Source organism: Leptopilina boulardi, unplaced genomic scaffold (genome assembly GCF_019393585.1).
Source record: "Leptopilina boulardi isolate dan_hultmark-lab unplaced genomic scaffold, ZJU_Lbou_2.1 LbouV2_1, whole genome shotgun sequence".
Classification (NCBI taxonomy): domain Eukaryota; kingdom Metazoa; phylum Arthropoda; class Insecta; order Hymenoptera; family Figitidae; genus Leptopilina; species Leptopilina boulardi.
In genome coordinates, this window is record NW_026137640.1 from 1,622,611 (window position 1) to 1,635,964 (window position 13,354).

At 25.8% G+C, this 13,354-nt stretch overlaps 1 protein-coding gene across 14 annotated transcripts in view; it reads right to left on the reverse strand.

Annotated features, from left to right (window-relative positions):
* The window catches only part of LOC127276895 (uncharacterized), a 65,827-nt gene that overhangs the window by 42,597 nt on the left and 9,876 nt on the right, over positions 1–13,354 (reverse strand). For all 14 annotated transcript variants that reach the window (XM_051298660.1, XM_051297839.1, XM_051298426.1 and 11 more), the window contains exon 2: positions 7,721–7,782. In XM_051298660.1, the coding sequence (XP_051154617.1) occupies positions 7,721–7,771 (51 nt within the window). In that variant the 5' untranslated portion in view covers positions 7,772–7,782. The remainder of the gene's footprint in view (positions 1–7,720; positions 7,783–13,354) is intronic.

A 13,354-nucleotide genomic window follows, 5' to 3' on the forward strand; every position in this document is an offset into this window, starting at 1 on the left:
TATATACTTTTTGGTTATGAATTTTTTTAATACTTTTTTTTTTCATAAAATAAAGACATTACACTGAAATGCTCGAAATTAATTTCCTTTAAAAAAAAAAATTAAGAATCCAGTTTCTTTTTTGTTGCAACTTGTCGTGTTCGTGCAAAAAAAAGGTCATGCAATGATCTCTTCAATTAAAGATTGATTTAAGAATGATTCTTATAGGAAGTGTATATAATCTTTGAAATCGACTCCTAAGTACTTATTGCAACCGACAATTAACGGTATTAACTAACCGTCACGCACTATCGATAAACCGTAAATAGATTAAAAGCATTTTCATTATCGTATTATTTCTTCCTGGAAATTTCACTCTTGAAAAATAAATGCAAAAGAAAAATATATAATCATTTTATCAGCATCAATAATTATTTTAATAGTGTTCTAAATTTTATTTTAATTATCTGATAAACATTATATTTGTACATACATACAATTAATGTTTGCCTCATATTTTCTTAAATTTTCTAATTCAAAAATGCTTATATTTATTATGAATATCAATTTTTGAATAATGTTAAAGGTTTCATCTTTTGGAAATAATACAATTCGGATTATATAGATATAATTTCATTAGAGATAAATTTCTTTACGAGAGTTGAAGAAGAAAAAGAATGAAACATAAAAAAACAAGAGAAATAATAGGTTAAGATATTCAGGAACAAAATTACCAAACGATGCGTTTAAAGATTTTTGGCCCAGTGCAATTTAGCATCGAGGACGCAAAAGTCGACTAAACATAGACGGACGTCTATAAAGCAAAAGTTATGAACAGCTTTGTGATTCTCTTTAGTTATACACACGTCGACGACGCCCACGCATTGCGAATGAAGCGCCGCGACGCTCTTCCCCTCTTCTCTTTCTTAAAACTATATTGCATTGCAAATAGAGCGCTTTGTCTTTTACACCTATATCATTTTACATTAACAGATGCTATTTCTTACGGATGATAATAGTTTTTGCATTTCATAACATTTTATATTCTACATAATAAATTTTGAATTAATTTTTTGTCAACAATTAGCAATCGTTATTGCTAATTGTTTTAATCTAATCTAGAAACGAGCCTATACCGAAGTCACCTAGTACGAGTATTGACACTTAAGTCACAAGACCCATTGCTTGCTAATTGTTACAAAAAATTAAATTTCTTTGGATGATAATTGTATTTATCACGACAGGATTAATTTAGGTTGCAACAGATTTCTGTCGGTTTAGTATAGAACCTGTACCAAACGTGTTTAGTAGAATATACTACCTTTTTTCTCATTGTGAAATGAAAGTTTGAAAGTTATGAAAAAAAGGTGATAAGAAGACTTGGTCCCTGGTTTCCTAAACTGAAAATCATGTTCGGAATCAAAATAAATTCCTTTTAGTATTCGCATAACTTATCGACCGATGCAAATATGACTCAATTCCCCTCCGTTAGGCTAGATGGCGATAACTGTTCTGTTTTTTTTATAGAAGTTTGATTATATGATAAATTATATCCGATCGATCTCAACGGGTACTTCCATTAATAAATTAGAAGCATGAACAATATTTATTGCGAGTAACAAGAATCTCCTTTGTACAACCCACTGCTTTTTTTGTCATAGACTGCCTATAGAAAAGAAGTTTGAATCGTAAAACATAGTGAAAACAAAAATAGTAGACATTGTGATATTTCGTGATTTTGACGATTCATGCCTAATTCTTGGTGGCGCCCCTGTTTAAAATGTCGGACCATACAAATGTCGTTTTTAAAAATTAATTCCAAATCTTAAACAGATTAAAGACAGACAAAACCTGACAAGATAAGCGGATAAAATTCGGACTCTTTCATATGGTTCTGCCTGAAATTTTATCCGACTTTTGTGTCCGGTTCTTATCCGACATTTTAAGCAGGGGCCACTGCTAATATTTCAAACTTCTTTCTGTGTAATTTTTCGGTACTTTGGTTTTTCGGTACAGATCCGAAAATTAGCAACAGAAAATTGAAAAACGAATTTAAATTCCAAAAGCATAATTCGTAGATTTCTTTTTTGGTTTAAAAAATTTTCCCCTTGGACACTTAGGCATCACGTGCATAATCATGCTTGGGCGGGTTGGTTGTGTCTGCGAGGGTGCTAGAAAAACAAGATCGTGCTTTCAACCCTCACCGTTGGGTGAGTCATAGTCAACCACGGAATCACCACGTAGTCCCCGGTCTATAAGACTGAATCACCCTCCCTAAAGAGAATAAGGGTGCCTGTGGATATATACAATAAAGGAGAGAAACGAGACTAAGGGCTGAGAGATCTTTAGCCATATATAAAAGCAAAGCAGACTTAGTGAGAGAGATACAAAACACAATATGCGAGCATTGCAATTTTATGTTCCACCAATACATGTTTTACACATACAGAAATGATATACACAAATATATCTTTACACATTAGGTGCACTCGGAAAGAAAGAAGGGGATCTATTCCCACCATGGGAATTTGACTCTATTTTGTCAACGTTTGAAAAGAGAGAAAGAGAGAGAGAGAGAGAGAGAGATATTCGCAGTATTCGAAGCCTTTGTCTAATTCCACTTTCTCTCCAAGGGAATTTCACGCCCAAACGACTTCTGATAAAACTTATATATATATATATATATATATATATATATATATATATATTCTTGGCCCAATACTTTGTCAAAATCGATTAAGAAAAAAGAAAACTTTCTTTTTATATTTCAAAATTGATATATTTAATAGTGATATATTATAGAAAAAAGTGATCCTAAATCCTTTCATCATTAATCATTCGAAAGATGAATGGTTCAAAAAATCCGTTAATAATCTTAAAAATAATAGATTCGAATAAATAATTCTTGAAGGGAATTTCGGGACAATAAGAGATTTTCTAAGGTCGGTGTAATTTTTGTACTAACTTTTGTTTTGGTGGCTACAATAAATCTGTATTGTTGCACTAACAACTATACAACAAAATTTGTATTGTTATACCAACAAATATATTAATATTACAAAGGAATTTGTTACTACAACAATTATACGGATTTGTTGTAGCGACCAAATAAAAGTTTCATATTTCGCAATTATCTGGTAAATTATGGTTTTTTTTTACCATATGATTATATAGCATAACACTGTCAAAAATTGTAAAAAAGTATTTACAACATTGAATAAGAATTGCGTGTGTGGAATAATATTCAAAGAGTCAACGCACTTTTATAATACACGCGAATTTTTTTTTTTTTTCCTTTTTTTTGTAATAAGTGGCGCCATTCATTTGCCTAAAAATAATCATATCTTTTCCTTCTCATCAAAAGAACACGTCAAAAGAAAGAGAGAGAGAGAGAAAGAGGAAAAGGAGGGATTTAAAGAATTTCAATTTTCAATAAACTGAGGCTCTCTCGGTGCACGAATTAACGATAAACGTTCTCGCATCAGTATAGAAGCGAGGGATTGGCAAAATAAACGAATAAAAATAACTGGTACTACCAGAGTGTGTGTGTCGGCGCTACTGTGTGAAAACGAGTTTTCAAAATTAAAAAGATCATTTTTTTTTTATATTAATAAAAATTATTCTGTTTCTCACAGAGAAAAAAAAATGGAAAGTTGATTAGTAAACAAATTATTTGCTGCAACAAATATATAATTTTTAAAAATTAATAAACTTTTTTGCTTTTAGAAATAAATTTTTTATAAATATTTGTGACGTATCGCGAAGAAAGGGACCTTAAAAGCAAACGAGTTATAGGTTATGTTTTAAATAACAGTTATTATAATTATTCCATATAAAAGTCAAAAAAAAGGGGGGGAGCTTTCAACAACATTGTTTGTATTGGTATTTACGCAAGCGTGATAAATTCTGGGGGGTAGCGAGAGTCATTTTCATTGTTTTCAAAGGAGATATAAGGGCCGAGAAAGAGAATATGGAACAGCTGCTTATAAAGGTATTACTATAGTACACATGTTGTTAGACACGACACCTGCGTCACGTCGATTTATTTGTCGAGAGAGTCAGTAGCGCGCAATTCAATTTTTTAGCTAATATGTCAGATCGTGTGTTACGATGAAGCAACCTTTACATTCTATCTCAGGTAACTCTGATGCTATTGGTATATATATACGGAAAATAATACATGTTAAAATATATATATATATTGCGAAAATAGATACAATAGGAAATAATTTAGAAACTTTGTGCTTTGCAATAATATCGACACGAAAATCTCGCAATGAAAAATCACGAAAAAACAATACACTAAAAGAATTATAAAAACTAAACACTAAAAAGAGTATTGCGACAACAAAAACAATTTAATTATTTAAATAATTTTAATTTAAATATTCAAATTTTTTTATAAATAATTATTTTTTATTTTATAAGAAAAAGTACAGAAAAAATTAAAACCTATTTTAATATAATTAAAATCGATTATTAAAATAATTAATTAAAAATAATAAATAAAATAAATAAAAAAAATAATTTATCTTGAAAGTGACGAAACCCTGCAAAAAGACTACCCGTCCTACATGACTGCAAGGCACAGTGTATAAATACTTTGATAGTCGCTCAAACGATACCAATAAAAAAAAAATCATCTAAAATCATCTCCTTTCTCTAAATAAATAAAAAATTTATTTTTATTAAAAATAAAATAATTGCAACATTAATTTAATTATTGAAATAAAACTTATATTCAAACTTTCCCTTCTCGAGAAGATATATATATATATTTATTATTTATTATCTTCATAAAGAAAATAAAAATTTTGCTCTATTTATTTTGAAGCACAAAGTTTTATGAACATTTTCTTGGAAGAGCAAAACAGTTAAAATAAATTTAATTAGAAGAAACTAGAGAGAAAAAGAGAGAGAGAGAGAGAGAGAGAAAGGTACGAATCGAGTCACAGAATTCGTTGGCTAGTCTGTAATTAATTTAATAACGGTAGGAGTCCTGAGATCGAATCGAGTCGTAACTGAAGAAGCGAAAAGAACGATCTAGATCCCAAATGATGGATAGAAAGTAATTTGTTTTTGCGTCGAGAATGAAAGCTGCGCACAAAATACATTAAATACATTGCAACCATACAAAGTCTTCTAAAAATTTATATAAAGTCATTTCCATTTCCGGTTCTCAATTCTTTAAAAAAAAAGACGTGCAAGAAAATAAATAAAAATAAACAATTTCCTCGAATAAAAGTAAATAATACCTTTAATACAAAATTATTATATTAATCAAAATTATATTATTTCCCCCATAAATTGCTACGTCCAAATTAAGAAAAAAAAAATTTTTAAATCCTCTTAGTTAAAATAAAATTTAACATTGAAACTATTATAGTGGAGAGAAAAACAAGAAGAAAAATTAAAACAATTGTATAAATTCAGGTAATCGCGAATGTTTAAAAATAACAATGATCAAATGCATTCTGTATATTAAATTATACTTGTTTTTTTTACCTCCTCCGGAAGATATTGACACATATATATATACTTTTTTCGAAAGTCAGATAAAGTAAACTAATTAACAATCGAGTCGCGTAATTCCATATCGCGTGCGCGCATAATAAAGCATAATATATATAAAATGTTTATCATTGAGAGATCTTGATTCAGATGCCGAGGGGGCCTATATTATACATATATCGACATGAAAAAAGGGTTCGTCGATTACTACTACTGTTTATTTCAGTCGAGAGTGAAAGTTACATAAAAAAAAAAAAAACACGAGTGAGAAAAAAACAGGAATATTTTACCAATTAATTTGTATATATTTATATGATAATTATTTTAAAAAATTTTATTTTATATAATTTAATTAATTTTATTTAAATAAAATTTTTGTTATTAAAAATTGATGCATTAAAATTCTGACCGATATATCTATAATATGTAATATATGAGACAGGATTACAAACAACGATTCATATTACGTTATTGGCTGGACCACAAAGTTGCCTCTCCTTTAGAGAAAGCCCGCCTGTCCGCAACAAAATACACGCACATATACAAAATCGTATCAGAATTCTGTGATATACTGGGTGTTCTATTTCACTAATTAAATTAAAAATTAAAATTATAGACATAACTGTGTTAAAATAATTTTCATTTTTTTGCGGAAATATTTTTTTTAACAACACTCAATAAAAATATCAAGTACCATCGAACTAACCGATACGAAACACAAGTCGCGACTCTGATTTAAGAAAGTCGAAAAATAAATGCCAAACTTGATATATCAAATTATTTTCACTTATCTTTTCGAAACAAATTTTTCTACTTTAAGCTAAAAACGCACTCATAAAATTAAAAAGAGAAATTTTTTACATGAAGAATATTTTTAAACAAACTTTTACTTAACAGAATTTTTAAAACGTCGAATTTTTTTTTGTTCGAAATTACAAATAGCCGAATTTGGCGCGATGTTCATAAAATTCACCAAACAAAATAATTGTCAAGAAAATTGCGCCTAAAATTTGGCAATTTCGGACAAATAAAAATTTGGCGTTTTAAAAATTAAACAAAAAAAAAAAAAGAAAAAAATTACCCAAAAATTCTTTAAAAAAATTTTTTTTGAAAAATGTTAATTCGTTTTTGCCTCATGAAAAAAAGAAGAAAAATTAATATAAAAAAAATAAAGAGTAAAAATTTATGACTTTTTACAAAAAATTTGCATGAAACAGTTGAAGATTATGGTTCTTGTTAACATGTCAGAAGCCAAGTGCGCTTCAAGGTGATCTTTATCGCTTCTTATCACGTTTTAACAATCTAACCTGTATATACCTACGACCTTCGTGAATCTAACCAACGTTACTGTTGAATCTGGTTAACCTACCTCTGTCTCTCACACATCTGTAGCGGTTAAAGATCTCTTTCTCTCAGCCACCGTATAACGGTCCTTTAGACTGAATTTCATCCACAAAAAAATAAACGAAAAAAAAAAAACAATCGGAACAGTTTCAGCAACAAGAAATAAAGAACGTCTACAAAATCTACTACATTATATCCTCCAAAACAATTTTGTTCTGCAAAAAGAAAAAAATTTTATTTGATTCAAATTGGTATTATCAAATAAATATTTATTTTAAATAATTATTATTTAATTAAATTGTAATTATATCAATTAAATTATATTTCCAAATACAGAAATTATTGGTTCAAATTTAATTTAAATAAAAATAATTCAATACAAATAAATATAATTTGTAACCAATTGGATAAAATAATTTTTTTCAGATTTCTCTTTATTTTTTCGTTTAATTTTTTTCTATCCTTAAAATACGAATTCAATTATCCTAGCAATAAAAAAAAAGGATGTTTAACGAGTTTCGCGTGTCATTTTTACCTCTCTGTTTTTTTTATTCTTCTTTTAACTTTTATATATATCGGTATAGAGAGAAAGAGCCTCCTCTGCATTTAGATTTCGAATAGCTCCCAGGCATCAGGGTGTCCCCCATGACGAGTGTTCGCTTTTGTTTAGTTAATTTTGTTCATCTCGTAAAATGTCTCTCCCTCTCTCTCTCTCTCTCTCATTCTCTTTTACTTATTCGTGAAGAAGTTGTAAAGTAAACATAGACACGCGAAGATAAAAAAGTGTAAAGGTAAGGAGAAGAGCGGAGAGAGAGACAAGAGAAAAAAAAGTAATAAGGGTGTAGTGCTTAGCTGTGACAACATCAGGAAAAGAATAAGTACTCACCACTTGTGCCTGAGTGATAAGACCCTGGGGGGTGCTTCGATCGTCCGCCATGGCTCTTCCGTCTGAAAGGAAAATGATCAATTAAAAATACCTTTACAATTTTTTAATACAGCTTTTTTTTAAAATTTAAATAGTTTAAGAATATTTTTTCTTTTTATAATAAATACAATTAATTACAATAATCAATACAATTAATTACAGTAATGAATACAATTAATTATAATAATTTATTATTTAATCATGTAACTATTATCATTAATTAATAATTTAATTAGTTATTAATTATTATTATCAATTATCAATCAATATTAATTATTATTATCAATTATCAATCAATATTAATTATAATTATTAAATAATATAACTATTATCATAATTTAATAATAATTAATCATACAAAATTTTCGTTTATGCAAAAAAATGATTTTAATTAACAAAAATAATTTTCGATTTATTTTATCGATAAACATGTCCAACAATTGCATTCTATATAGTATAAATATATATAATAATTACAATACCGCGTCAGTCATTGTTCTCAAGTTCCTTAAGTTAAATATGACTAATATAATACTTATCAACAATTTTAATCAATAATTCTTTGTTAAATTCATTCAACAAACGGTGACAATAGAAAAAATTTTTAAAAAATATATTCTTTACTTTTTTTATTCTTTTATTTATGTCGAAAATTATATTATTTGAAATCGTGATTTAAAATAATAATTATAATAATAAATAAACAAATATTAAAGAAATAATAAATAAATAATAATATAACTAACGAAGAACGTTAAATAATTATAATTAATTATATAATGAACAATTAAAATTCTATCTCTTAAGATAAAAATTTAAGACACTAATTAGGTTAACTAAAAATATTCCCCATATCAATTAAGACGAACATTAAAAAGGACTATATGAATATTGAAACGAACAATTAGAAAATAATGACCATAACACAATAAATTATATACAATTTTTTTTTTTTTTTTTTTTAATAAATTGCAAAATTTTGTAAAAATTATTATAGAGAATCACGTGAAATGTCACAATTTTAATTGCATAATTTTGTTGAATATCGTCTCTCTAACATATTGAAATTAGTGTTTTTTTTTGCACAAACATCTGTTTTCAATTAAATTTTTCCCTTCCTAGAAATTATCATTACGAAATATATATATATATACATGAAATGTTAAAGGTAAAGAACAATTTTGTGAAGAAATAATTATATCTGCTAGAATAGTTTAATGTTTACGACATTAGCTAGAAAAACACAAAGAGAGAAGGATAAGTTGGTTCAATTTCCTGTAAAGTGTCGATGCTCCTTACGCAAGTTCATTGCAGATCATTTCGAACTTAGAACAATTCACACTAATCACTTATAATTGTTTCTCTAACTAAGCGCAAAAATTTTCTTTTCCTAGCTTCAATGAAATTTCTTCGAAAAATTTTCTTTTTATTTTTTTAATTAAAAAAAAAAAAAAAAAAAAAAATTGCAATAAAAAATAAATAAATAGAGAAAACAATGAACTGTTTTTTTATATAATAATATTAAAAAGTAAAAAAGAAAGTAAAAAGAAAATTGAATGAAAATAATTTCAAGCAATAGATAGGCATTTACAACTCATCAGCATCTTAATAAATATTTTCTGAAAAGGTTAAGAAAGGATTAAGATTGTAATCTTAACAGAGTAACGAGTCTTATATATACACTTGGATAAATTTTACTCGATTCGAAAGGTATAAGTACTTAGAGGATAAAATATTTTTAAGATTCTATTTTCGCGATAAGGTTCATGTGCCACAGAGAGCAATATAAGAAAAAGAGCGATGATCTAAAATTGAGAAAAAAAAAATGAACCAATAACGATTACAATAAAATAGCAGAAATCAAAGAGAAGAAAGTTGAAGAAACTATATATATATATATATATATATATGCTTTCTATATATAGTCAAAATATATTTTGCGCAAATTATTCAAAGAATGCAATTTATTTCACTATTCTATATATACATATATACAATTGCAATATGTAACAAGAATCGTATCTGTATATATATATATAGATATAAGAAAACTCTCAAACCTTCGAAATTCTATCTTTAGAGTTTCACGACACGGTTTGCTCTCTCGACATCGTCGGCTAAACTCTAATTCTAATTTCACCAGTGCTAGCCTTCCGCCCTCGCGATTCCGCTTCCGGGATAATAATAACCAATTCCAGAGAAATCCAGGAGACTTCAATATACACTGTCCCAAAAACTTTCCTTCAACTTCTAATTACTTCTCTTTTTTTCCCTCCCTTCATTTTCTTATAATTAAAATATAAATGATGATCATTTTTTTTTTTTTTTTTTTCATATAAGTGAATTTTTTTTTCTTATTTACACGAAAAGTGAGAATTTTTTTTTAATAAATAATTATTTATAATTATATCATAACTTTATATTATTTTAATAATAATAATTATTATAAAACTATGATTATTTATATATTTCTTAAATTATTTAAATTAATACATAAAATAATTTTATTTGATTGAAATAATCATTTGACTATTAATCAAATAATTATACTTGAATCAAATAATTTTTATTGCCGCCATCAAATAACTTTTATTTGAATTAAATAAACTGTAATCGAAAATCAATAATTTTCTGTATTTGAGTCAAATAAATTTTTTTTCCTATGTAATTATTATTATTCATATAAGTTTTTTTATATATATTAAAAAAAATTTGTTTGAAAAAACCAAATATTGGTTGAAATAACAAAATTAAAAAAAAAATCACAGTTCAATCTAATTTTAATTAAAGAGAAAAAATTTCATTAATAAAACTTAGATTTATACTTTTGAAAAAATGAATTCTAATAAATTAGAAACAAAAACCAATAAATTTATTAATTAATCATATATTTAATCATAACAGTAATTTTTATAAATAATAATTATAATAATAATAATTATAATAATAATAATAATAATGTCGATCATTTTAAATGTTCAATATATGGTTTAAGATGTTAAATAGGCCAAACTCATTTACTTCAATTAACTCAATCAATTCTATATTGACAAGAATTAAGAATTGTCTAAAACAATGCGTTAAAACTTTTTTTTTTCCTCGTAATTTAAAAAAAAAAAATTCAATTCCCCTATAAATCCAAACTCTTTTGATATAAAAAAATTAAATTAAATTTTTTAATTAAAATTGATATATTTATTTATATCAAATAAAGATTTTATTTATATTAAATAAATATTTATTTGTATGAAATGAATATTTATTTATACTATATTATAATTATTATTTGAATCAATTAATTTTTTTTTCAGAAATTATTGATTCGATTGAATTCAAATAAAAATTATTTGATTGAATTAAAAAATTATTTGTCTGAAGAAAATATTTATTTGGTTGAAGTAAATATTTTATTTGATAACAGTAAAGTGACAGCAATTATTTGAATCAATTTTTTTGTTTGCAGTGTTTAATTCAGTTATTATAACTTAAAGAAATTAATGAGAAGTGCATATAAAAAAATTTAAAAAAAAAGAGGGAAAATTCCTAAAAGGTATTCTGGTCTTCTCGAATGGCAGACGGCGCGTGATATTTCTGGTTTAAACCCCTAAACCTGACATTCCAGAGAGTGAACGATCTCTCTCTCTCTCTCTTTCTCGTATACATATGTGTACCGAGAGATCTTTGGGAATTTTGCTAAAGCGAACAAACAGGTCAACGACCAGAAACTGACAATGCAGTGCTATAGTTTTATATATATCTATGTATATGACTATAGGGAATCTTGTTGATATTATTATTATTTCCTCTTTGGGCATATATTGCAAAAATTAACTCTCCCACTTCAAACCCTTTTTTTCCATAACACGATCGCCCCCCTGGTATAATATAAATATTTGTACTCAACTCAGTTAACGTTAATTTATTCAAAACAATGAATCATTAATAACACTTAAAATTTGTTTATTAAATTTGAATTAGTAAAAATTTTAACTAATTAAAAAAAAACAGTTTTATTATCGAATTAGTACTCTCTAAATTTGAATTAGTAAAAAATGAGCCACTAATAATTTAAACTAGTAAGAATTTTAACTAATCTTTAGTCACTTTTTACTAAAACTTTAGTAAAAAAAATTTTTAAACTACTAATTCAAATAGTAATATTTTACTAAAAATTAGTAAAAATTCTTACTAATGTGAATTAGTAGCTCATTTTTCACTAATTCAAATTTAGAGAGTAAAATTTGATTAATAGTAAAAAAAAATTTTACTATCGTATTAGTAAAATTTAACCATAAAAAAAAATTTACTATCGAATTAGTAAAATTTAACTAATAAATAAAATAATAAAATATTATACCAATAATATTATTTTTCATACAGTTTCATGATTTTCTATTCAATTTCAACTTTTTAAATTCCATATTAATAAATAGTAAATTTTTTTTTCTGATTTTTAAAATTCAGTTTCTATGAATGGAGAATTACAAAAAAAAAATTATTATTTTCTTCTACTATTTTATCTTTCAAAAAAAAAAAAAAAAAAAAGAGGAGGAAAATTAACATTGACACGCAAATGGTACAATAAAAAAAATTCATTTCGAAATAAAAGCGATGTACAACTTAATGAGACTTTCTATAGATGGTAAACTTTAAAATGAAAATTAACACGTTTGTCCCGCAAGGTAATTGTCGTTCGCGTGTATATTTAACGAATTTAACTCTCACTCCATATATATATATATAAACCCGGAGTGAAATGTTAACCACAAAAAAATACCGATTGTCGTTATACGAGTGTTAATTAAAATTTATTTTATTTTTTGTTTTAGCGAATAAAAAAAAAACTAATATATATCAATTAATTATAAACAACATATATAATACGTTTTGCCGTGTGAATGAGTCAATTGACCAAATATGTATATGTGGCAAAAAAAAAAAAAAATAATAAACTGGTTCTTGCCTATTTTTTTGCGAGAGAAAATTAATCACTTTTTAACAAATTAAATTTTAATTAACTTATTTTCAAATAAAATATATATTAAATAACTGCTGATCAAATTTTTACTTATATTGACAAATTGTTAATTAAAACTAATTAATATATCCCTTTTATTAATATAAAAAAGAGCAAAAAAAAATATATTAAATTAATTAAAAAAAATTTTTTTTTTAAATAAGGATTTTTCTCCCACACTATCCTCACGATACGAAACTTATAACCGTTTCTCAATGTTTGTGCGTGAATTTTTTTTTTTTTTTGATTCTTTTTTTTTCTTATTGCGTGAATCGCGATCAAAGGAAAAGAACTGGATTGAGATAAGTCGAGTTCTTTTTTTTTTTTTTTTTTTTTGGCGAATCCCTAGTCAACATTTTTCAACTTCCCACGCTCCTTTCTCATATTTATGCTTCTTCTATATAAACATAATATATAAAATACACGTAAACGTGTTTCTGGTTTCTTGGAAATATGAAACACGTGAGAGAAAAAAAGAGTTTTTTCCGTATCTTTTTAATCGAAAGAAAATTCTCATCTAGTTTTCGGTAGTTGTCATTTTTTATATATACGAAATTGCAAAAATTATATATTTGAAA